Source organism: Leguminivora glycinivorella, chromosome 7 (assembly GCF_023078275.1).
Source record: "Leguminivora glycinivorella isolate SPB_JAAS2020 chromosome 7, LegGlyc_1.1, whole genome shotgun sequence".
Lineage (NCBI taxonomy): Eukaryota > Metazoa > Arthropoda > Insecta > Lepidoptera > Tortricidae > Leguminivora > Leguminivora glycinivorella.
This window is the reverse complement of record NC_062977.1, coordinates 14,989,435-15,016,813: the sequence shown is the minus strand read 5'-3', so window position 1 is coordinate 15,016,813 and position 27,379 is coordinate 14,989,435. Positions and strand designations below refer to the sequence as shown.

Here is a 27,379-nt window from a genome sequence, read left to right as displayed (position 1 = left end):
ACTCTTTTTTGCTGTGTACTTAACACAGCAAAAGGGAGTGTACAAGCTTCTAATCGATTGGCAACGCGCATGTGACACTCCTTGAGTAGCAGGCGTTCATAGGTTACGGTGACCGCTTTCCATCAGGCGGACCGTATGCTTGTTTGCCACCGATGTAGTATTAAAAAAAAATCAGAAGTTTTATTTGAGTAAGAATAAAACCTGCGGTCGGTTAACGACTCGCTAGACGTAAATGATGCGGTCGCCTCCAGCACTGTGGATGACAGCAGACGAGATACGGAACGCTTTACAGACCGTGCTTTATTGTGAAGCTGAATACATACTAATATTATAAATGGGAAAGTGTGTGTGTGTCTGTTTGTTTGTCCGCCTTTCACGGCAAAACGGAGCGACGAATTGTCGTGATTTTTAAAGTGGAGATAGTTGACGGGATGGAAAGTGGCATAGTCTACTTTTTGTCTCCCTCTAACGCGAGCGAAGCGAAATAGTTGTATAATACGCAAAAACTTACAATATGTAAGGGTGAGAGGTACCCGTAGAGATATTAGAGCCTTCGAATGCGAAGACGGAGCGGGGATCCTGTACTGAACAACCAAACTAAATCTAATCGCTTCATCTGTTCAGGAGCTATGATGTCACAGACAGACAGACACGTGAAACCTATAACACCCCGTCGTTTTTGCGTCGAGGGTTAAAAGTAAGTTTTTTGATACTATCATCCATACTAATATTATAAATGGGAAAGTGTGTGTGTCTGTTTGTTTGTCCGTCTTTCACGGCAAAACGGAGCGACGAATTGACGTGATTTTTTAAGTGGAGATAGTTGAAGGGATGGAGAGTGACATTAGCAACTTTTTTCTCTTTCTAACGCGAACGAAGTCGCGGGAAAAAGCTAGTATCATATATACCAATACTTTTCAGTTTTCTTTCAAATGAAATGATGCAGTCGGTTTTAGCGATGTGCATGACAGCAGGCAAGATATGGCACGCTCTCTTTAATATATATACATTGTGCAACAAGGGGAGGAAGGTGAATATTACTAACGAGAGTTAGTTAAATCGCGACGGCTGGCTGGAGCGATTTAAAGACTCGAGTTTGTAATATTCATAATCCCCGAGACACACAATGTTTTTCATCACACTCGCAATATAAAAAATATGTAAATAGATGTAAAAATAGTTATTTGTTTACAAGGGGGCAAAGCTGTTTTTAACGTTTTGAAAAACGAGCTTGAGTTTCTATAATTGAACCACGAGCGAAGCGAGTTTGAGAATAAATCCTGAACTGTTTTTTAACATAAGTAAATAAATTTGCACCCAAGTTCATAATATTTTCCCCTCACTATAGCGTACTACAACGCAAAAATGCGTTATCACTGCCCTAGTTCCACAGGTGGTAAATCATCTTTATTACTATTCACCTACTTTTATCAATTTTAAAGCAGTTAATTTGACTTTATTCAAGTGCAATTACTTTACATTTAGTGGATAAAATGCGTTTTTACCCGCTGGTATTAAAGGACAAAACACGTCTAGTGAGGGGAAAAAGTCTACATGGCGCAGTCGGTAGGATTCGAATACACGCTCGTCATCAACACTTTTCATACGTATTATAATATACTTTCATAATTACACAATATGCATTATGGACGTATACACCTGCATCCCTACATGTCGATTATTATAAAACGTCTCATGAAGAGTTCATTATTATCGATTATATTAGAAAACACACCACTAAAATAAAGACGGTCAATCAAATCTTGGCTTAAAAGTTGAATGAAAATGTAGGGGTGAAGGTTTAATTTCCATAGAAAGTTTGAATTTCGCGCCATTTTTAACCGCCTTTCAAATCTCAAGGGAAGGGGTTCTCAATTTTGAATTTTTTTTTTTATTGAATGTATATGCATACAGATTGGTCCCATTTTTCTCAGAACTCAGTTCTGATGATGGGATCCTGGAGAAATCGAGGGAACTTCTCAAATCTGAAAGGCATACATATGGTGATTTTTGTGTTTTTAAAGGAACAGCATGAATTTACGTACGGAACAGTGACATTTGGTGCTGTGGAACTCCTGATGATGGTCAGAATGGAACTCCTCAAATCTGAACGGCACACTTATAGTGACTTTGGTATTTTTATAAGAACAGCATGCACTTACGTCCAGAACAGTGACATTTGGTGCTGTGGAACTCCTGATGATGGTCAGAATGGAACTCCTCAAATCTGAACGGCACACTTATAGTGACTTTGCTATTTTTATAAGAACAGCATGCACTTACGTCCAGAACAGTGACATTTGGTGCAGTGGAACTGCTAATGATGGTCAGAACGGAACTCAAATCTGAACGGCACACTTATAGTGACTTTAGTATTTTTATAAGAACAGCATGCACTTACGTCCAGAACAGTGACATTTGGTGCAGTGGAACTGCTGATGAAGAGTGAGCCGCCCCTGGTTAGAGTTCCGTTCTGATAATCATTCTCATCTGTAAGTACTTCAGAATCATCCAAATTTCAAAATTGGTTCAGAAATGACGGAGATATCGAATAACATACATTAAAAAATATACAGACGAATTGATAACATAATCCAACATTTGAAAGTATTTATTACCAGAACCCCAAAGGAAGGCGGTTTTTTTTTCTTAAAAATTATTTTTGCCAGAATTTGTTTGACCGTCTATTATAGTAACATTTTTTTTAACGTCACCATTACTCTTAACTTCCCTTAAAACAAACTGGAACGCCGAAGAAAATTACGTACGTACAGTGCGTGTCACTTAAATACGGCCATATTAACACAACACCGAACTCTACTCGGTCCCCAGAGATTAATATACGACGGGTCAGGTTACTTCCTGCGTTTAAACCGCGAAAATTTGTACCAACAACATTTACGTTCATTCGTTACATAAACAAACCGTATTCGGGGAGCTGTCGGGTCCACCCGAGGCACAAGGCCGAAAGGCCGATTCTAAATTTACTTAACTTGATATTTTATTATAATATTATATTTTGTTATTAACATGATTCGCGTCGCGAACACAGTCATTGACAAGTTCTTATTGGCAAGTTAATCATTTAGGCACAATCATGAATTGACTGTAGGATATAGGGTCAATCGTGAAAAGGGCGATGGCCGGACAACCTGTCTCTGCAATATCACGATTTTGTTTTTTTCCGACCCCTTAATTGGCTAAGAGTGGCACTGAAACAGGAGCAATTTCATGTGGTTACCCTTTTTGAAAACACAACGGCGTTAGTTACTACGTACGTAAGTAATTTAATTAGGATTGCGGAACGCAAATTACTATTTTTCAATTTTATTGAAAAACTGATTTATAATCCGTTATCAACTGAAATTTCATAAAAATAAAAACCGACCACCTCTATTCACCTGTAACTTAGTGAATTCAAATTTGAAAAACTAAGTTTGAACTTTTAACGTTATCAGAATGAATAGGTAGGTACGTAATTAAAACTTTCCGAGTTATTGACAAAATTATCATAACCGAAGAACTCGAAACTTAATAAAAGCTTTTTGTCGTAATTCATTCGATAAAAAAAATTGCTTTATGGAAATATGAAGTCTTTCTCGACTTTAACTTTTGAACTTCGTTAAATTATTCTGGAAACTTTCATAAAGTCAAACGGCACGGATAGTTTAGTTAGGTACAATTCAGATATAATAGCCTAATTACATGTTTAAGTTCTTAATGTATTTAAATAATAAAATCAAGCTGGAACTTTCATGTCCACGATAAAATTGGCTCTATTCTTTTTTCCTACCTGTGCGTTTCTTAAGAAACTTCCTACCTCACACAGTCTACAGCCTCACAACTGGAGAATGGACTGCCGCCTTTAGTATTTCCGGACCAATAGGACCTTGAAATCTTCCAGAAAAGAGCGATTTCTCATCTAAGCCCCAACCCATCTGGTGTCCATGAACGGCGGTGATTGCTTACCATCAGTGGACCTGTATTACTCGTTTGCTTCCTAACTCATAATATGTAATCCTCGAGAGAAAGTAGGTAGATGTACATAAACCCACCATCTTTTTTTACTTCGTCTCTCTGCTTTCAAAACTATTGAAACAAGACATCGATAAATAGTTTGCAGCTGAATTTATCGATACACATATATCCTGTTGCTTTGAAAATTCACAAAATCACTGTATTGTTGACGAACCAGTAAACATTTGGACCTGCTTAGTGCTTAAGGGCGTAGCTGTTACGAAACCGGTTCAAGTTATACTAGACTGTCTGACAGTTTAGACAGGGTATTTCGCGAACAGATGGTCGGTAAGGGTACTCGACAGAGATTTCCATCCAATTAGGTGCCCACTCGGCGCGTTTCGGTGGTCGTTTTATAATCCTGCCCAGTGAGCTGGTTATCAGCTATTGAAGGTTACCATTCCTTAAGAAATGTACTTCAATCGATATAAAACTGTTTCAATGTTTTATGTTTACCTTAAGGTAATTAGGGTAATTCCGAATGACAGAAATGCTCTGTTATTCCGAAAGGGGAATCTTGAAATGTTGGAAATAATGGTGACTTTTGTGCGACTTTCGAAATTAGAGGACTTTCGGAATTACCCAAATGCACCTTATATTATAATATAGGTTCCTACCTCCTTCGTAAGATATGTATTCATTTGATAGCATGTTGTTTCAAGTCGATTGTTGATCATATTCTGATCAAATTCAAAAGAGAACCTATTATTTCGACTAAAAACCAGAGTTGAGATTTTAATATGATCTTGGCATCAGTGTCTGCCAAAGGATTTACACTATAAGTGTAAGCTTTTATAATCACATCTGTATCCCATAAACGGGTAGGCAGAGCACATGAAACTACTCAAGATTCAGTGGCCCCTTACGCAGTCGTAAATGACTGCGAAGAATAATATATGTATATTGACTGAATCCTCAACCACTGTTTCAAAGCCTAGCCCAGTGGTGGGCTATTGAAGGGCAAAATCTGAGGAAATTTTAGAGGAGGGCCGTAGTAGATTACAATCTACTATTGGTGTAAATCTTTACACCAATAGTACTACGCCACTGAAATATGAAATGTCTCAGATCACATGTAATTGTCGGCCGATGTTTTTAGGGTTCCGTAGTCAACTAGGAACCCTTATAGTTTCGCCATGTCTGTCTGTCCGTCCGTCCGTCCATCCGTCCGTCCGTCCGTCCGTCCGTCCGTCCGTCCGTCCGTCCGCGGATAATCTCAGTAACCGTAAACACTAGAAAGCTGAAATTTGGTACCAATGTGTATATCAATCACGCCAACAAAGTGCAAAAATAAAAAATGGAAAAAAATGTTTTATTAGGGTACCCCCCCCCTACATGTAAAGTGCTGATATTTTTTTTCATTCCAACCCCAACGTGTGATATATTGTTGGATAGGTATTTAAAAATGAATACGGGTTTACTAAGATTGTTTTTTGATAATATTAATATTTTCGGAAATAATCGCTCCTAAATGTTTAAAAAATATTTAAAAAATCACAAAAGTAGAACTTTATAAAGACTTTCTAGGAAAATTGTTTTGAACTTGATAGGTTCAGTAGTTTTTGAGAAAAATACGGAAAACTACGGAACCCTATACTGAGCGTGACCCGACACGCTCTTGGCCGGTCTTTTATTTATTGTGTGAGTGTGTGAATTTTATTTTTGATTTTATTGTTTGTTATGATAAGTTGGTAGCAATGTAATGTGTTATAAAGACCGCGATCCTGTATGCCCGTCCGATACCGTCCTAGAATACGAGAATTTATCTGGTATACATTTATACAGTTAAAACCACAGAATTACAGATAAACCAGAATGAGTAGTTAGGTCAAAAAGTGTGTCCACGTGAGAGGTCATTGTTTGGGCTGGTGTCCCTCTCGCACTTACCGACAATGTCAACATTATTCAGTGACGTCATCACTGTCATACATTGGGGATACCAGTCAATTTTCAAAGTTACTACCAAATCTACTAATACCCATTTGAACATATTTTTTAATTATAAAAGTCTTTGATTTATTGGCATCAAAATAATTACATTATAATTATTTTCCAATTCTTTGAAATATATCGAAACCCTAGTTTGAATATAACCCTAAAATAATATAAGAAGTATGGCCGGCAACAGACAGTCTTAAGACCCCTTACTCCTTAGAGCGCTCATCAATTTCACGAAACGGCCATCGATAGATGGCGTTGGCGCTCGGTACGCGAGCACCGGCAACTCAACGCGCGTTTCAACGCAGACACGAATAATCTTGATAGTTTTGAATTAAATTGCTAATAACATAATTTTCAATTTTATATGGGGACTCTTTATTTAATTTCATATTCATGGTATGGTAGTAGTAAATAAGATATATGAATGTAGTAAAAGTATAGTATTAGTCTACATGTACATATATAAATTCAGGTTTCCTAATTGATTGATTCAACAACCGCTGAGCCGAAACTACGAAAGCTAGAAAGTCGAAATTTGTATAGATTGCATTAACAAAATTTCGAAGAGATAAGAATCGATTATGAAAATTTACACCTCTAGTAGAGGGAAAAAGGGGGTGAAAGTTTGTAGCGGGATCAATTTGTTTTTTTTTTTATTAGGAAAATTTTAGTTAGGAACTTGATATTAGAGAATAGTTTAATAGTGATTTCTGTTTTTTAGGGTTCCGTAGTCAACTAGGAACTCTTATAGTTTCGCCATGTCTGTCTGTCCATCCGTCCGTCCGTCCGTCCGTCCGTCCGCGGATAATCTCAGTAACCGTAAGCACTACAAAGCTGAAATTTAGTAACAATATGTATATCAATCACGTCAACAAAGTGCAAAAATGAAAAATGGAAAAAAAATTTATTAGTGTAAAGTGTAAAGTGGGGGCTGATTTTTTTTTCATTCCAACCCCAACGTGTGATATATTTTTGGATAGGTATTTAAAAATGAATAAGGGTTTACTAAGATCGTTTTTTGATAATATTAATATTTTCGGAAATTATCACAGTTATAGTGACTTTCATATTTTTATAAGAACAGCATGCACTTACGTCCAGAACAGTGACATTTGGTGCATTGGAACTGCTCATGATGTGTCACTTTTTAACCGTCGCCTCGTCGAGGTTCTCAATTCGTCTGTATGTTTATTTATTTTTTTCATTTTTTTATGTTTGTTCCTCGATATCTCCGTTGTTACTGGACCGATTAAAAAAAATTATTGAATGTATATGAATTCAGATTGGTCCCATTTTTCTCAGAACCCAGTTCTGATGATGGGATCCTGGAGTAATCGAGGGAACTCCTCAAATCTGAAAGGCATACGTATGGTGATTTTTGTGTTTTTAAAGGAACAGCATGCATTTAGGTACGGAACAGTGACATTTGGTGCAGTGGAACTGCTGATGATGGCCAGAACGGAACTTCTCAAATCTGAACGGCACGCTTATAGTGACTTTGGTATTTTTATAAGAACAGCATGCACTTTCGTCCAGAACAGTGACATTTGGTGCAGTGGAACTGCTGATGATGGTCAGATCAGAACCGATCTTCTCAAATCTGAACGGAACACTTATAGTGACTTTGGTATTCTTATAAGAACATCATGCACTTACGTCCAGTCCAGAACAGTGATATTTGGTGCAGTGGAACTGCTGATGATGGTCAGAACACTCAGAACCAAACTCTTCAAATCTGAACGGCACGCTTATAGTGACTTTGGTATTTTTATAAGAACAGCATACACTTACGTCCGGAACAGTGACATTTGGTGCAGTGGAACTGCTGATGATGGTCAGAACCGAACTCCTCAAATCTGAACGGCACACTCATAGTGACTTTGGTATTTTTGTAAGAAAAGCATGCATTTAAGTTCAGAACAGTGACATTTATTTAGTTATGTTTGTTAAGCATAATTATTGAGTTTTCAAGTCAAAGTTTGTCAAGCTTCGATTTCTTATAATCGGATTCATGAGGAATTGAGAAACTCCTCAAACCTTAGCGTTATACGTATATTGATTTGTGTTGCCATCAAATAATTAAAGCATTAAAAGTAGTTTTAAAAAATACCTACACATTTCTACATAATCCAACATTCGCAAGTAGCTTTCACCACAACCCGAAAGGCGGCGGTTTTTTTTTTCTTAAAAAATATTAAAAGTTTTTTTATGGGATAGGAGGCAAACGAGCAGATAGGCTGCCTGATGGTAAGCGATCACTGCCGCCCATGGACACCAGAAGCACCAGAAGTGTTGGAGGTGCGTTGCCGGCCTTTAAGATGGATGTACGCTCTTTTCTTGAAGGTTTGATGGTCGCATTGGTCCGGAAATACCGCTGGCGACAATTCATTCCACAGTATAACTGTGCATGACGTGACCAAATTTGCAAAACATTGCGTCTTAGAAACATTTTAAAGGGTGAAAATCAAAATATGTACACCGTGTCCAATAAGTTTGAATACAGCACAAATAGCCAATAAAACAAAATGAACAAATAGTTACTACATTATTATTATATTTTATGAATGGCACTCTTATTTACTACATTCACAACAAATGTTTTGGAATAACTCCAGCATTAACTTGTTTACCAGCCTCAAACGCTTCTCAAACGGATCACACGCGGCACGCACCGTTTTCTTCACATTTCATCCCAAATACTCTCAATAATCTTTTTGAAATGATCTAGGTTTATGATTTTATAAAAATTTAGTCTTCAAAGCATGTATGACCATACAAAGTAGTCTAATACGCCTAAACCTGGAGGCCTGGGTGGCCACTCATGTTTTGGATAAAAAACTGCCAAATTAGTCTGAAACTACGCTAGAATACCATTTGCCGAATGTGCTGGAGGTGCGTCTTGTTGGGACACATGATACTCATTCCCAAGCATCCTTTTTAACTTTAAGGCATTTTATTCTCCAAAACCTTGGTTTTAAAGAAAAAAACGTTGATTTTAACGCTTTTATCTGTAAGTACTGAAGGTAGTTTACCTCGCTTACATACTGCATCCCACACCTGGGCCGATGGTGAGCTCTGGAACCTAGGCACATTTTTCTAGTTTCCCGGAACGTTATCTATCCTCGGTACCCATAATAGTTTATTTTGGACACGTGGCGTCTGTTTTATCACATACAGATTCTGCTTATAAAAAATAACTCGTCACCTGCGTGCCGAGCAAGTATTTTGTTGGCACTTTACCTCTTTGTTTTTCTTAGACACTTCGGAAATTTCATGAACTTTGTGCTTGTATTTTATTAAAAGGAATATACTCTTTAGTTTAAATAAGAATTTGATGGCCTGTGATCCCTATATCTTTAGAACTGAGGTAAAATGTGAGTATTCGGACTTATTGGACACGGTGTACATGTTCGTTCTAAAAGTAGCTGATCAAGCATCGTCGGTTTGGAAAGCCTGCGGTAAAATTTTTGCTCATTACTATACATATTCAATTTAAAGGGTTTTGAGATTTAGGAAATAAAACAACGCTTCATTAGATTTAATTTAATAGCATTATGTAATTATAATCTCAATGTAAGTGCAAGCAGTCTTATTTACAATAAACTTAAAAGCGGAAACAAATATATGCAGAAAGAAAAAAAAAAGAAGCTGTCAATACTGAATCCCCTAGGATGGCTATGTATGAATAGCACAGAAAAGTATTAAAATAAAATAAAAACCGGCCAAAAGCGTGTCGGGCCACGCTCAGTGTAGGGTTCCGTAGTTTTCCGTATTTTTCTCAAAAACTAACCTATAAAGTTCAAAACAAATTTTCAAAGAAAGTCTTTGTAAAGTTCTACTTTTGTGATTTTTTTCATATTTTTAAACATATGGTTCAAAAGTTATAGCGATTATTTCCGAAAATATGAAAATTATCAAAAATCGATCTTAGTAAAACCTAATTCATTTTTAAATACCTATCTAACAATATATCACACGTTGGGGTTGAAATGAAAAAAAATATCTGCCCCCTCTTTACATATAGGGGTACCCTAATAAAACATTTATTATTATTAACGACCTTCCACATATTTATAATGAGCCCAAACATGATGGGGTTATGATGAGGAGAATAGCAGTTCTGTTGACCACCTCCTGACTCCATCATGAGAACTTGGACCTCGTCTAGTTCGATGGTGCTCGTCAGCCCGAACATGATGGGATTATGATGAGGAGAATAGCAGTTCTGTTGGCCACCTCCTGACTCCATCATGAGACCCTGGACCTCATCTAGTTCGATGGTGCTCGTCAGCCCAAATCTAATGAGCCCAAACATGATGGGGTTATGATGAGGAGAATAGCAGTTCTGTTGACTACCTCCTGACTCCATCATGAGACCTTGGACCTCATCTAGTTCGATGGTGCTCGTCAGCCCAAATCTAATGAGCCCGAACATGATGGGGTTATGATGAGGAGAATAGCAGTTCTGTTGGCCACCTCCTGACCCTGTCATAAGACCTTGGACCTCATCTAGTTCGGTGGTGCTCGTCAGCCCAAATCTAATGAGCCCAAACATGATGGGGTTATGATGAGGAGAATAGCAGTTCTGTTGACCACCTCCTGACTCCATCATGAGACCCTGGACCTCATCTAGTTCGATGGTGCTCGTCAGCCCAAATCTAATGAGCCCAAACATGATGGGGTTATGATGAGGAGAATAGCAGTTCTGTTGACCACCTCCTGACTCCATCATGAGACCTTGGACCTCATCTAGTTCGATGGTGCTCGTCAGCCCAAATCTAATGAGCCCGAACATGATGGGGTTATGATGAGGAGAATAGCAGTTCTGTTGGCCACCTCCTGACCCCGTCATAAGACCTTGGACCTCATCTAGTTCGGTGGTGCTCGTCAGCCCAAATCTAATGAGCCCAAACATGATGGGGTTATGATGAGGAGAATAGCAGTTCTGTTGACCACCTCCTGACTCCATCATGAGACCTTGGACCTCATCTAGTTCGATGGTGCTCGTCAGCCCAAATCTAATGAGCCCGAACATGATGGGGTTATGATGAGGAGAATAGCAGTTCTGTTGGCCACCTCCTGACCCCGTCATGAGACCTTGGACCTCATCTAGTTCGATGGTGCTCGTCAGCCCAAATCTAATGAGCCCAAACATGATGGGGTTATGATGAGGAGAATAGCAGTTCTGTTGACCACCTCCTGACTCCATCATGAGACCTTGGACCTCATCTAGATCGATGGTGCTCATCAGCCCAAATCTAATGAGCCCAAACATGGCGGAGTTATGATAAGTAGAATAGCAGTTCTGTTGAACATCTCCTGCCTGACTCCATCATCATGAGAACCAGAACCTCATCCTGGTCCCAAAATATAATAATAATTCAAACTCTCAACAAACTTCACGTATAACTTAAAATCCAAAATCATATGAAAAGCATGTCGAATGCTAAAATTGCATAAGGTGTAAAAAGGATCAAGATTTGTTTAGTCGCAGTTTACGGCACTTCTCGGAACTATCGAGCTGCTTACGAAAGCTAGGTGCGCCGGACGATCAAACGCAGGTCCGTTGTCTTCGAGCGCTCGGCGCAGACTGAGCGGGCTCGCGTTAGCACAGTGTCTTTTATTCGAATTTTAGGTGTTTTAAAAACATATCTATCGACAGAAAGGTATGTCTTATATGTATGATTTTTTTCTTATAGGTCAATAAGAAGTTCTAGTTTAGGATAATATTATTTAAGAGTTACAAAAAATGCAGGAATCGCAGGAAAAATACATAATGTAAACCTCTTTTTATCGAAAAAATGGGGAGGATACGGAAGGTTATTTATTCACCATTTCAAGTAAATCTTAAAATGTCAAAGTATTAGCTAACTCGTACAGGATATAACAAATAGGATTGTGATCATTTATTACCCCAAATAACATTTTTAACAGCACAATCACGATTCTAAACGAGCTATCCCACTATGAAAATTGAAAACGTCTTCCGAAAAAACTGATTTTTTTGAAGTATAAAAAGACATATTTTAAAGTAGTACTAATTGACTTTCTAGCTTAAGATATGTACTTTTAGGAACATTATCATTTTTTTAATAATCATTTATAGTTTCTTTATAATTTTGAATGAAAAAGGTTCTATTTTGCAAAAAACGCTCGTCTTTAGGAATAAGGCCTCTTAATTTTCATAATCTTAAAAAATCATAATCTTATAAAATAAGATTGACTGCCTTGCCACACACATTCTTAAAATTCAAATTATTCGCAATCTGTCAGATCAATCTGAAAAAATTCATAATCTTAAAAATTAAGACTGTGTGTAGACAGTTGCGAAATTGTATGGGAATCCGTGCACTCGATCTGATTTCATAAGATTATGATTTTTTAAGATTATGAAATTAAGACTGTCTGTTGCCGGCCATAAAGTCAGGTAATATACAGATAAAAATACTACTACTATGGTAACCTCATTAACACTGGCAACACGTGCGAGAGGGACACCAGCCCAAACAATGCCCTCTCATGTGGACCGTTTTCGCTAGTTTGATACGATCACCTTTCTCTCTCAGTGATAAGGTTCAATTTAGTATGGCAAAAAATGTGATTCCACAATCTAGTTCAATAATTCTAAATATATGGTTAACCATATATTTAGAATTATTGAACTAGATTGTGGAATGGTTAACCATATATTTAGAATTATTGAACTAGATTGTGGAATCACATTTTTTGCCATACTAAATTGAACCTTATCACTGAGAGAGAAAGGTGATCGTAACCACGGGTAAAACACAACTTGAACATACTTTCGCACTGACAGATACGAACTGACATTTGAGTTTGACACTTGACAGTTCTCGTCTTTTATTTATCGGAATCGTTTGGATCGCGACGCAATAATATTGTTTCAGTCTATTCTATTACGAGCGTCGCTATATTTTTTAGACAGTTTAGCAGCAAAATTAATTAACGATGGTACGTAGATTGCGCGAACCAAGTACCACAGAAGATGAAATCGTTATAGGTAAAGCATTGTTTGTTACATCTTTGTTAGTCTCTTAACTATTTTGCAAGCTTAAGGATATAAATAAGACAAAATTTTCAGATACACCGCCCCAGAAAAAGCATAAAAAGCACAAACATAAGAAGCACAAGAAGAGAAAACTTGAGAATGATTACGACAGTGATACATCAATTGACGTCTCATACGAAGATGTTATGGACAAGTCCTTTAAGTCTAAAATGAAGGTCGGCAGAGACCTTCCGGGAACGTCCGCTGCAGATTTACTAAAAGCACAAACCATGAAGTCTTCTTCCGACTCTAGGAAATCCATGCCGGGCTCATCCTCAAGTACCCCACCTAAAGTGGTGGCTAAGAAGAAAAAGAAAGGAAGGGACAGTGGGACGTCCAGTGAGGAGGAAAGATGGCTAGATGCTATCAAATCTGGAAAACTAGAAGAGGTAATAATCTAGTTAATAAATTATGTACACTAATAAAAATTCTATTAAAATGTTATTGCAGTACTATAATAATAAATAATAATAAATTGCATTTATTTCGAACAAAAGTCCATATTTTGTTAGTAATACATTAACACTTAGATCTAGGGTTAGTAAAGAGACAAAATTAAAATTAATATAAATTTACACACATTGGGGCATGTAGCTGCACCCAATGCCTCAGCAACGGTGAGTCCCACCGGTCAGCCAGCGTGCACAGGATGGCATTCGAGCTGGCGCGCCACCTCCTCAACATTGAGCTACACCGCTTCCTCATGATCGCGTGAACTAAATTATTTACGAACACTATGAACGAAATTATTTGAATTTAGTTAATTTTATGACCTTCTAGGTATATCATACTGTTGCTACTTATAAAAAGCTTTTCACTTTGTATGTAAATTTTGATTTTTTTTTACACAGGTTGATGAAGAACTGAAGAAAATCAAACCAAAAGACCCCAAAATGATGACTGCCAGACAAAGGGCTATGTACGAAAGGGGAACAGACAAAGATACCAGTCCAGGAGGTGAAGTGCTGCTTGCACTGCCCTCTGGTTACAAAGAAAAAGTCATGACCGCAGAAGCTATACAAAAAGCAGCTATCAAATCACAAAAGCGCAAGCAACTGGCAGATGAAAAACGTGAAAAGGATAAAAAGAAAACAATGGACCGCCTACTTAAAAAGCAGGAATCCAAAAACCTGAAAAATTCTCAAAAAGGCAAGCCTGCCAAGAGGCAAGAGCCCATGATAATGTATAAAAATAGTGCAACAGAGATATCATTATCTATGCCACCTGGGTTACCATTTCCGCTTGAAGCAATGCCTCCGAGGGAGCCACCTAAACCTATCAGATGTGGAGCTGAAGGTTGTGAAAACATCAAGAAGTATAATTGTTCCAAAACTGGAGTTCCATTATGCAGCTTGGAATGTTATAAAAGAAATGTCACCATTATAGCTGGTTAAACATGACTTGTTTTCTTTTCTTTAACTTCGAGTTTTTTGTATCCACAATTTTTTTTTGTAAGGAAATTTCTCCTATTACATCACCTATCTCCAACTTTCAGAAACCATTTTATAGGAAATAATAGCTTTATTATTAATTTCTTAAATTAATAGGTACCTAATGTACCTATAGATGCCTCTCGCACATTGTGGGACGTCTGGACATTGGCACAATCTATGTCAAGAATTTATTCTGGATTTTAGTAAATATCACAGTACATCAAAAACTCGAGTCTAGTCTGTGGTTACCTTAAGAACAAACGTGATTTTTCTATACATAATGGAATCACCTAGCATTCAAATCATAAACTAAAGAAAATCAAGGTCTTATCAGATTTATATTTGAGACTTGAGAGTGTGATTCAGGGACTTCAGGGTGCTAATGTTACATTTCTTAATAAATAAAAAACTGTAAGACAGCTAAATAGTGAGCATATAATTACTTCATAAAAATTTAATAGTTTTTTTAAATAGAACAGATTTTATACAATACGTCAATTACATACACCAATGGAATTATAATAGATTATACAACTGTGAAAGTTACATAATTAAAGATTTTATTCTGAATTCTGACTTTTAGACTATAGTACAGGTGCGACTTTTTTCGTTTAAACAGTGACTGTAGACACACCTCGGACACTGGTACTAGTATATAGTACTCTTTATTATACTGTGCTGTAGACAAGGTGAGTAACCTAAAGAAAAAATCATGCCCGAGTTTGACTGTCGAACTAGATGGCGAAACGTTTCGCGATATCAAGCGTCAACTGTTGTCAAATCTAACCTTTATTAACATGACAATACGAACAAATCACGTCGCGTATTTGTAAATGCACGACTGGTGTTGCCATTTTGTGGGCTATCAATGTTAACAGTTAAATATATCTAATGGCCGCCGCTAGCATATGTTGTAGCGCCTCTCTGTCACGCACAATGCGGGATAATAGATGCAATGAGCCATCGAATCAGAGGCACGATTTTTTCCGAGACTATCTACTAAAGCTGAGTTTAGACCAGCAAGTTATTGCTGCAAGTTTTGAGACGCAACTATAGGTAACGGCCGCTGTACACATGTGGCCAACGGTTCCACCAACCCTTGGTAGAACCCCTTGGCCAAGATAAGAGTCGCTGCTTACACATTGGCGAACCAATCACTTGGCATTGGCTCTTCATGAAAGTTGGACGTAGAATGGAAAAGGCTAGGAAATTCTAGGTCATTTACGTTGTCAGCAAAATTTGATTAAAAAATAATAACCCCGTTTGAAATATTAACAAACTTTTGAATATTCTGATAAGCACATTTATCTTTTTTAGGCAATACATTAAACATTTGCAAGGTTATTTTATTTCCTAAAATCAACACTATTATTGGCATAGATAAACTTATTATTTTCGTAAATATTTCACTACTGTCCTCTCTGACGGCTGACGACAAACTGAATGAAGCGCCAACGTGTAAACGCAGTTGGCCATTGGCGCCAAGATCCTTTGATGTGTGGCCCGACACCAATCGGTTGGCCGCAAGACTTAGCCCTCTACACGCTTGTTCCACCAGTGGCAAATATCAAATATCTACATCTCTTTCTTGCATATACTTGTACATATGTCTCAAAACTTGCACGTCTAAACTCAGCTTAATAACACCTTATTGACAACGTCTTTGAAAATGTCCGCTTCTAAGAATGCGTTTATTGAGTAACCCACATTAAAATCGTCACTACTTTGAAAAAATCTCGTATCTCACGCTGCTCCTCAAAGTTAAAACGCAATAAGTCTATATGCGTTCCATACATACTACAACTTTCTTTTCATTGACAGACGAAGATACAAGTTTTTTTTAAAGTAGTGACGAAATTCTATATCTAGATCCGATTAAGAACAAAATTAATCATTTTCTTGAAATAGAGAATCTTCATGGTTTCCATGAAACATCCATTAGATAGAGACGAACCATTCTTAAAGTGCACGTATTTTAAAAAGTATACAACGCTGGCGTAAATGCCCTAGTATCCTCAACCTGTGACGGTTCCCGCTTGCGCTCGGAAATTAGCTTTGATTATATGGGTCACTTTATGCCCTCGTTGCAAAATTTACTAGTGTGCGCCCTAAAAATGATTTATCTTATTATTTAATAAATCTTTCAGAACGTGAAAATAGATCGACTAGACTATATAATGTTGGTATTTATTCCATAACATTGTGCCTGTCATATTATATTACAACTAATCAGTAATCACTGGCACTGTCACACTTTTGTGAATAGAATCTAATATATTATTTATATTTTACCGGCAAGTTTGCAGTAAACAAGTCAACAAACAAGGTTTTGTTTTAGAATTTGTATACAAAATTACCAGTTTTTAGTGATCTTGAGTGTAAACATTTGGATGCAAATGTGAGCTGTTGCTGAGTAAATTCAGGAAAGGGACCTTAATTACTAAACATCCATTTGGCAATACATTTGAGCTGTGTAAGTGACATTTAAGCTTAACATATAATTTATACTGATGTGGTATGTAGAACAGGCAGGCAAGCATGGTCGCGCGATAAATGATAAAACATCAGGCCGTCCCTATCGCACTATTTATAAGTGCGATATCAGCCAGATGTTTTATCATTTATCGCACGACCATAATTGCCTGCGGTTGTACACAGCATTTCGTGCAAATATTTGTACAAGGATGGTCAAATGTATTTGCAGCTCACTGTACATTTGAGAGACAACTCTATGGTTGCTACTCCATATGAGGACGCCGGTGGCTTGGGACCGCGTACGTCAGGCTTCGCCCGAATCTTAAAATATGACGGCGCCTTGGGTACTGTTACGGTCATTTTTTCTATCTGGCACTGAAAAGACGCTATAATTTAGTGTGAGGTGGATACGCTCTTTTTCACAGTATTGACGAGGCACTACAATGCACATTCGAAACTGCAAACAGCCGGAACTGCAAGACTTTTAGAAACTGTTGAATGTAGCAGCGTATCCACTGTAAGGGCTAGTTTATACACATAGATGTCTCATGTTATACAATGTCATATTAATTAGAATTGTAAACCCATCCTTTTTGCTGGGTATTTAAATAAGGCATCACACATAGACATACATATTTAAAACACCTACAGTGAAATGGAAAAGATTTCATTACAATACAACAAACATGCACACTAAAGCATCCAACAAAAGTTACATACAGTTCATACTATAATTATTTAAAATCGTATACTGGACATTTCATTACACTATTCATTTTTGGACTTTACAATAATTATAATAGTCTATGTCACTTTTTGCACTATTTCTTCATAACACATACTATTTCTTCATACTTTATATTCACTAAACACAAAGACATGTAGACACAGAAAGTTGTCCATCAAATAATTGCGAATTTATTTGGAATATAAAATTGCCTCTTTTGCTTTCATTCCTTCTGCATTCACATCTCGAAGAGAGCTCACAAGGTGTAGAAAGGGCCCGTAGGACGGGCGTCTCACAACTTCCTAAAGACCAAAGCACGGCAGCCAGCAAAAGGGCAAGAAGAACCCGGCTTGGTATCAGACATTTGTCCGTTTAGAGCTACGAAGGCGCGCCAAGCCCGACTGTAACCGCTAAGACTGATTATTCTGCTTATTTGACCTGAGTCGTGCAGCCCGGAGCGCTCTTCCTCCTCGTCGCTGGTGCAGGAGAGCCCGCCGACCGCGCCCCGCGACGACGTCGCTTGTATCAAGTCCTGATCGGGCCCATTCCGGCTCTCATACAACAAAATTCCAAGAGATTCCTCATAAATCCTTGCCTCTGGGAATTCTACTTTCGTATGCTTCTTATCAGTTGCATAGACAATAGACGTGCAGCAAACCTCGGCGCATTTCTTGCCGTGTCCGAAGAACGACCAGCAGCATATTTCGTTGGAGCCGATGACGTCTTTGATGAAGAGCACTCTTCCACTGAAGCGCAGGGAGAGTTTGTCGAACAGTTCAATGTTCTTCAGCAGGTTATCGTCAGACGTATTTGTGTACGAGTATTTATTGTTGTGGCGATTTATTAGCAGCTTCACAACAGGCTGGAATAAAAGAAGGGAATAATGTTAGCTTTTACATTTTTATATTGAAGGTCAGCTCACACCGGAATGGCAGCGGCCGCGCACCGGCAGCGTTCGACAGCGGGGAGCAGTGGGTGGCAGCGGCCGAGGTAATTTAAAACTTTATCTACATATTAAAAAAAACAGTAAATATAATAAAAAAGACGTATCATTTGACTGACTTAGGTCGCGCGGGCCTTCGCGGTGCCGCAAGTGGCCGCGCGGCCAATTTAATTTAAAATTATTTTACACTAAAGGCCAGTTGCATCAACCACATTTGACAGACGCATCATCGTCACGCAGCAGACGACTATGGAACTTCCCATATAATAAAATTTAACGAACGCTTTATCGATGACAAACGGTTTGGAGCAACCGACCCTAATAGTGCTCGCCGCGTCGCTGCCAACCGCTGCCATTCGGTGTGAACCGACCCACACAGCCACTTTAGAACACACACTAGAAATCCGTAAAGTTTATTTAGGGTGGCACTATAGATATTTACACAGCGTATTCCAATATCAGCAGAAACTCAATAAGGGAATCTGACGGGTTTCTTAATACTTGTGTATAAGATATTTCCATCACAAACAGGACCTTTCGCACATGAATCGTAAGGACCATTTTCTAATGGAAAGTCACCAATTCAGCAGTTCTCGAAAAGTTTGTACAAAAATTAAAGAAAAAGTTAAGTTTGTTTTTATTATTTCTATTTTGTTACCAAGATGTTTTGATGAATTGAGATTTAAGTAAGTTTTATTACGTCATTAATGATTAAGGTTCTCTAGTATCTATATTTTCTTAATTGCAACAATTATCCTGTATATATCTTACGAAAGTCGACTTATATTACTAAATGTTGGTAACAAAATAGGATCAATTAAAATTTGCTGAAGTGGCTATGTACAAAGTTGTCGGGAAGTGCTCAATTGTTCGTTTTACTTATTACTTGTAAAAGTTGTGAGTTATTAGCCTTATTATAGGCCTAGGGTTAGAATTTATCATCAGTTTGGCCCCACTTTTCTTTATTTCCGTTCATAACTACTTGAGTAAACAGTATGAGTCATTTATATTAGGTCACTTATGTAGTCAGAATCAGAAACGGAAATGACAAAGATAATCTGCTGTGCTCCAGACATCCTAGTTTAAAATTGTCAACAAAACAAACCTAAATCCTGTGCTGCCATAGCCCACATTTCACCCGACCCTAGTCCACATTTCACACCACAACATTCTGAGATAAAATTAATTTGATAGAACATTCAAGTATGTGGCTGTACCTAACTGCTGGAACCCTAGGCCACTCTACAACCATGTCAAAAGGACAAGCGAGCTGATTTATAATATTACTATGACATAGTCCTACAGTGGCCTAGGATTCCAATTGGTTGACTGTACAGTGTACAGTCAACTACAAAGAGATTTATACATCCACTTTTTCACCTTATTGCATTGTAATTAGGCGAAAAAGTGGATACATCTCTTTGTAGTTGACTGTACATCAGACCTTATGCACTACTTTTTAGGGCTGATACAGACAGACTGCGGCCTAATTACAATATGTATGGGAACTGCATAACTCCACATCAGCTATTTGGCTCATGTTGGCATGCGGTTTCCAGTCTATTTGAATCAGCTTTTGAGCATCAACTAGTTCAGGCATATTTTCAGTAATTTGCTACAAACTGAATTGTATTGTATTGTAATATTATAAATGGGTAAAGCTGACGAATTAACATGAAGAAAGAAGAATGGTAAGAGAAGCCATTGAGATTCACAAATATAAAAATTTCAATCGTGAGGATGGCTTCAAACTATCTAATGTATGGAATCCAGTGATTTGTTTGTGTAAAAAACCGGTGAAGTCAGAATTGAACAAACGTAGTGACACTGTGAGTGTAGTGTGTTTGGACAGACCATCGAGTGTGAATGCGACCAGTGGTAACGCTGAAAGTGAACGCAGCCGACGCGCGCGAAGGAGGGTAGATCGCGCGCTGTCTATGCAACTTTAACATCCACCCGCCTTCGTCAGTTTACCGTGATCATGATGCATGCAACTGCGTCGAAATATCGGGAGCTCGACAAAAATCAAAAAGGTAATCACGGTCTATATCCCGGTCAATATAAGTCTAATGAAAATAACCGTGAATCATTCAAAACTCTTATTGAATTAACATGAGTTTTAAGTTGAGATAGTTGAAGGGATGAACAGTGACATAGCCGACATAGGCTACTTATGGAGCTCCGACACTGGGCTGTTGTAAATGTTATACATATAACTCTTTCTAACCCCCCCACTTCCTTAAAAAGGGGGTTGAAATTTGTATGGAGCATTCCAATTCAATTCAATATATTTGTTCAGAATTAAAAAAAAAATATATATATATATTTCGTAATGGCAACACTTATAGAACACTGGTTCAAAATTAGCGTCAAGCTCCGCGCGGTAAGCTGCATTTTGTAGCCAGTGTTCTATAAGTGTTGCCATTACAGAAATATATATATATATATATTTTTTCAATTTAAACAAATAATTCTGAACAATATTTATTTCGTTTTTTTTTTTTAAATCCATAGTATCCCGCAAATTCCGCAATGTTCGAATTTAACGTGAAAGAAGCCGGGCAAAAGCTCGTTACATATATTTGACAAAGCCACATTTAATGTTGGTTTAAAAAATGCAATCCTATGATGTTCTACCAACCTTCGAAGTAGACATAATAAGCAGCTGCTCCTCCTTATGCGACGTGATGAGAGGCACCCTGCATATAGGTTCAGCCTCTCTCTCTTTCTTCTGCAACGCTTGCTGGCAGGACTCCGTCAGCTCTTCGATGAGGAAGTATTTGGCTTCGGCGAGCAGTTCCATGATCTCACGGTAGCTGTCCGGCAGTGCCACTGTGCCGTCACGGAGGTAGTTCAGGATTGTACCGAAATGCTTGCCGCAGCGATCAATCAATATCCAACCTGTAAAATAAGGTGAAGTTTTAAGACTTTTTTGATTTTCATTGAACATCTTGTTGGGTGTTTAAGTGACCGGCCACACCAGAGCGTCGCGTGTCTCGGGGCGCGCAACGGGCGTCCGCGCCACGCCGCTTCAGTGTAATTCAAAAAACGCCTCCTCAGTACTCTCGAGTAATTTTGTATATGGAAAGACGTAAGACGCGCCCCAGGTGGCGTGGCGGCGGCGGGGTCGCGCGCCGCGCCGCTTTTTTTTAAATATGGCGGCGCGCCTTTTACGTCCTTCCTATACAAAATGTACTGAGGTTCATTCTACTCTACGCTTTTTTCCTTTAATTACACTCAGGATGGCGTAGCGCGGACGCCCTTATATAACGCGCCCTTCGGACTCATCGACTGAAAAAGTGGGAACGCTGCCTTAAGTAAATGGTTGATATTATTCAGGTTCATTCTACTCTACTCATTTATTCCTTTACTTCTCAAAATATAATATGTTTTTCAGTACGGGTGGTGCTCTTTTTACGCACTAGTGCGAGAAGTGGGTCATTTCTTGACAGGTTGAAACTTCGGAGTACTGAAAAACGTCGTACGACACACGTGCTAAAAGGAAATTCGTAACTTGTGTCGATTTAAAACATTCCCATCTATTCTATTCCGAACTTCCTTGTCGTAATGTACTAGTTAACACACTTAAAGACATTGACTTTTTATAATGAACTACTGCTTTATTTTCTTTTTTTTTACTCTTTTACAATTGTGGCTTAATTTGCTATGTTAAGTCTAGTGATGTGTGTTATACACACAAAGATAAATTCACGTCTGTATTCCAAACAGAGCACATGAAACTGCTCAACATAAATAAGAAACATTAGCAATTTCAAATCATTGGGAGCCATTTTTAACCCCCGACGCAAAAACGACAGGGTGTCATAAGTTTGATATGTCTGTCTGTCTCTTTGTGTGTGTGTCTGTCTGTGGCACCATAGCTCCCGAACTGATAAACAGATAGTTTTTTTGTTTTGTTTCAGGAAAATCGGTCCACTGTGTTGCGGTCAGGGGTTTTTTCAAAATTTTTATTTCACTTAAAACATAGTACATTACGATACAAGTGCGTAAAAAAGGAAGTTTCGAATTTCCTTTTCGCACGTGTATCGTACTACGTTTTTCAGTACAGATGAGCCTCCAAAGTTTCGACCTAGCATATAATGAACCACTTCTCGCACTAGTGCGTAAAAAAAACACCATCTGTACTGAAAAAATTGTTTCATTAAACAGATGCAGTAACCTGTACAAGTTATACTTATAGAACATTATACTCCTCAACACATTTACTGCCAACGCTAGCTATAGGTACTTACAACTTATAATGCATCTTTGTAAACTCATCAGGTTGCTGGCAGCAGAAGTGTTAACAAAATGGATGCCTAGACAGTTATTGAGATAAAACAATACCAAAGTATAATAAAGAGTACTATCGTACAGTATGGCCACTCCCGCTCCCCGCTGAAAGCGCCGCCCACCCCCTCTCGGTTACCTCTCAGTTACAGTTGCCAGCCTCTCGCCTACGCCACAATTTAACCTATATCCCACAGTTGCTTTCTACGCCACCCACGGGAAGAAAGGGGGTGGTGAAATTCTTAACCCATCACCACACGGGCAACAAACACTACAGTCCAACACATAACCAATCTCCAATTCTTTCAATGACATAACTAACATAAGCAATTCTCACATACATCTAAACTACAGTAAGCATCTTTACTATGACTAATGTAGGCCACTTACAACCGTATCTCTAAAATATTTTTTGCAAGTTTTTTTTAAATATGAAATAAAAATTACAAAACACAAATGATTAACTTACCTTCAGAGTCAGTAAGCACTTCCATCCTGCCGCTAAACATAGTTCTGAGCATGTTATCACTCTTCGTTAGGGTCCCTATCGTGGTATAAAATAACGTCCCGCCCACATTAAGTTTCACATATTGGGATGGGCTCCCTTTTATCAAGGTTTTGTGGTCACCCGACATATTTGCCGTCGGGTCAGTGTCCAGCGGAGACAAAGCGAAACGATTTCAATTCTTCAGTTCACAAAATGCCGAGAAATTTTAGGAGCTGTCCTGAACTCCTAAGTACTTGACCAAATAATCTAAGCGGTCATAATAATAGGACTTGCAATATTTAAACTGTATGTCACCACAAAAGCTAGTTTAGATCTCCACGAGACAAAATCAAGCGCAGTTTAATAAGTTATTTTAAATAAATATTTAATACATTTGTAGGTACATAAAATCTATGCTATCAGTTTGACACTTGAATGGTTTATCTTGTCTATTGTCAACACCTCTCTCTGTTTATGAACGTATTTATAAAGGTAGCTGATGTAAAAAAGAAAAAAGTATTTTTAACAAGTATATTTACTGTTTATTTAACTTGCATGTTTTAATATGTAACAAATGTTACATTTACCATTGAAATCAATGATTTTATTAAATTAAATTAAAATTTGGATTTATTTATGTCATATAATGTTACCCAGAAATTACCCCAACGCATTACCCTGAAATTAAATTAATTATTTCCACTGGCAGCACAAAGCCATATCTATACTCTGGCGCACCGAATTTGTTAGTCAAAAAATTTAATTTTCTGTTGTTAGTCAACTTTTCGCGCATTACACTTTTTTTACACACCTGTCAAAGTTATCAGTGGAAAAAAGCGCGACATTCTAAAATGAAAAACAACACCAAAGAATAAATAAAATTTCATGGCGATATATTTATTTATTGTATAGTAAAGCAATAAAAAAATAATTTGAACAATCAAACGTACCTACATAAAAAACTCAAATGCATAAACGTGTCATTTTACTATGTATTTTTGTGCATGAGTTGAAAAATTATTATACACACACATTTGAGTCGTTTTCGAGAAAAAAGGCCTACTGTGTATATATTTTTCCATGAAGATGCTTTGAAACCTAGCGTTCACAGGTAACTCGTTTAAAATACAAGTAAATTTCATCCTTGTATATTACGGTAAATGACAAAGTGAGATGCTTGACTAGGCTACGACAAATTTCCTAGTACTTAATTTCTATTATTCAGTATTGTGTTCTTGCTTTTGTGATGACAGTTTTGATAAGGGGAAGTATTTTTTTCCAAAATTTTGAGCGTCTTCTAGAGTTTCGGGAAGCTTTGCATTTAATGTTTCTGGAAGCAGTAGACAGCTAATTGCTCCGGATAAAGTGGCCCCAGCTAACAATAATCCTGGCCACTTTGGGTCTACATGTCGTCCCTGAAAACAAGACAAGTGTTTCTATGACAAACGTAAATAAATCATAGCTAGTGCGAAACAAAAGCCAATCCATTGTACATAAATTAAGTAAGTATAGCACATAATAACAATAAATGCAATTAATCTACAAAATCTCAAAATTAAACGATAAGTAACCATTTTCTTTTTTATAATTTATTTGTTTAGTTATGTGACGTGTATATTTTTAAGTCTAGTACACGGTAGGTAATTATTAGATAGATATCACATTAAGTATTTACACAAGTTTTACTACGTTAACTTGGACCAAATTGGAAGTAGAATCATTTTTTTTTCTCTGTGTAAACACATCCACAATACAAAGGAGAATATTTAATTTTGTTTATGTTGCGGCTTACCAAATATAAAACGTATGGCGCAATACCTGCGCCTCCACTAGATATAACATTTCCCAAAGACATCCCTGATTGCCTCAGACACGTGGGGTACAATTCCATATTGAACATATTAATGACGTAATAGGTAGATGTAATGAATAACCGGTTCGTGAAAAGTAATGAAGTTTCTATCCAATGGCTTTGGATCCATCCATTTGAATCTAAAACATAATATCATACCAAGCATACGTTTGAAAGTTTTATTCATCTTCATATTAATTTTATTACAATCTAGATAAATATCAATGTATGCAAAGGCAAACCCACTATTTTCACGAAACGCGACTATGGTCCACATGAGAGCCGAAATGCTTAAGGAAACAGCACCCGTGTAGCGTCGCCCAATACGCTCGGCCAGCAGGGCACCCATAAAGTATCCTGGAAATTCTGCAAATGATTGCCAAGAGGCTTCCAGAAATGGATTGCCATCAGATTTTTCACCGGGAGTGAAAAGAAGGACGGTGTAAGTTAGGGTTACAATCAATCTGAAAAAAAAAAACATTTGATGAAATATCAAAAAAACATAGTACCAACACTTAGGTATACAGATATCTACTGACGATATAACTAATTGTAGAATGGTATTCGTTGCCAGCCTCCAATGTGTAAACAGAGCGAGAACGCCAAGTGACTGAATTTTTCCGATTGGTGGTGTTTTCCGTATTTCGTTCTCAATTTCAGGACTTAACGTTGTCTTATTGGTACGAGCAATTCGCTGAAGATTGACAATACAATCATCTGTTTTGCCCGAAATCCAGGACCAGCGGGGAGATTCTATAATGTTCCTGTAAACAATTTAATAGATGCGTAGTAACATTCCTGATGTACTGGTTGTATTTCTGTTTTTAAGTAAGTACCTACTTACCAAGAAAAAAAGAGGAATATCAATTGTGACGATGTGGTTATAGACATAAATAGTTTCCAGTCTCTAAGCCACCAATACAGTAACGGTAGCACGCACATGCCTGAGCTTAGCGCTGCACTTCGAAGAGTTGTGTACACTGCACGTCTATTTGAAGCTGACATTTCCATTGATATTACATATGAACTTTGCACAACTGTCCATGTTGATATGCAAGTTATCAGAGCACCACTTACAAAAAAAAGGAATGAACTACTTCCCAAAAGTGAGACAATCCTTCCAAGAACAATGAAAGCCAAGGAAATGATATAAGTCATTCGACGACCATATCTGTAAATAATCATGGGCTAGATTAGTGGCTACGGCACGGCATGAAAAATGTACAAAGGAATTGTATGTTTTTAGCAAGCCTTACTCACACATCTCCAAACCAACCGAAAATCAAGGCTCCAGCTATTTCTCCAAATCTGCTGATAGAGAAAACATTTGCCACATAGATCTCATCGTCACAAACCCAATTGTTATCAGAAGGCACCGTGGATTCATACCAAGTTTTATCATATGTATATTTAGCACAACCTGAATGAAAAAACATTACTTAAAGAAGACGATTTAAAAAAAAAATACCGCATAGCTTTCGGAGGTAACATACACTAGTGTAACGGTAAGCACGATAGTTGGAGACCCGGGTTAGATTCCTGGCTTCGCCACCAGTGGGTTTGAGCACTTTTTCTTTAGTGTATGCTGGTATCTAAGTATTTCAGTTTATAAGACTATATAGTTTGATCACTTACTTGTTGTTTCATTATTAACGTCAGGATTAACGTAAATTGAACATTCGTTGAATTTGATCCTTCCTATTGTGTCCTCAAATCTATATATGAAATGTTATAGTTTAGAGAAAATGCTTTCTAGTTTTGAAACTACACTAAGTGTAAATTTAAGTATTACTTACGTGGGTATGTATTTCGATTTCCATGCAAGTTCACTAACATTTACGGGTTTGTCTGGTAGCTCACAAGAATGTGGAATAATAGCCAGAACAAATAATAAGTTATTATACGACATCATCCAAAAAAATGGAAGTACTATATTATAAATCAAGTCAAACTTTTTTTGAAATAGACCATTGTCCCCTACTTCAAATAATGCACGATCATAAACAGTATCCATATTAGCTAATAATATCAAAATAACTCAATTGACGAGTATTCACAGGAGAAGACATCAAGAAAATGATTACCCAGTTTCTGGTTTCTCAATGTAAAACATGCATTTCAGTTTGTCAAACATACTAAGCAAAT

At 37.6% G+C, this 27,379-nt stretch overlaps 3 protein-coding genes across 3 annotated transcripts; 1 reads left to right on the top strand and 2 right to left on the bottom strand.

The window, feature by feature from the left end:
• Positions 1-12,812: 12,812 nt before the first annotated feature.
• On the top strand, positions 12,813-14,427 carry LOC125228043 (INO80 complex subunit B). Its single transcript, XM_048132490.1, has 3 exons — positions 12,813-12,979; positions 13,061-13,416; positions 13,879-14,427. Exons 1-3 carry the CDS (start codon positions 12,928-12,930, stop codon positions 14,419-14,421), a joined length of 951 nt encoding a protein of 316 aa, XP_047988447.1. The 5' UTR covers positions 12,813-12,927; the 3' UTR covers positions 14,422-14,427.
• Positions 14,428-16,643: 2,216 nt separating this feature from the next.
• On the bottom strand, positions 16,644-23,767 carry LOC125228211 (BTB/POZ domain-containing adapter for CUL3-mediated RhoA degradation protein 3). The gene is given in 4 exon segments (XM_048132688.1): positions 16,644-18,113; positions 18,116-18,524; positions 21,247-21,506; positions 23,365-23,767. Coding segments are annotated over 4 exon segments (876 nt in total). The 5' UTR covers positions 23,531-23,767; the 3' UTR covers positions 16,644-18,072.
• A 203-nt stretch (positions 23,768-23,970) lies between these two features.
• LOC125228210 (organic cation transporter protein) lies at positions 23,971-27,285 on the bottom strand. The gene is made up of 8 exons (XM_048132686.1): positions 27,031-27,285; positions 26,870-26,949; positions 26,495-26,654; positions 26,079-26,405; positions 25,774-25,998; positions 25,481-25,698; positions 25,175-25,374; positions 23,971-24,797 (listed from the first exon to the last, which is right to left on the bottom strand). The coding sequence occupies exons 1-8, from the start codon at positions 27,246-27,248 to the stop codon at positions 24,600-24,602; spliced, it is 1,626 nt and encodes a 541-aa protein (XP_047988643.1). The 5' UTR covers positions 27,249-27,285; the 3' UTR covers positions 23,971-24,599.
• Between the last annotated feature and the right edge of the window lie 94 nt (positions 27,286-27,379).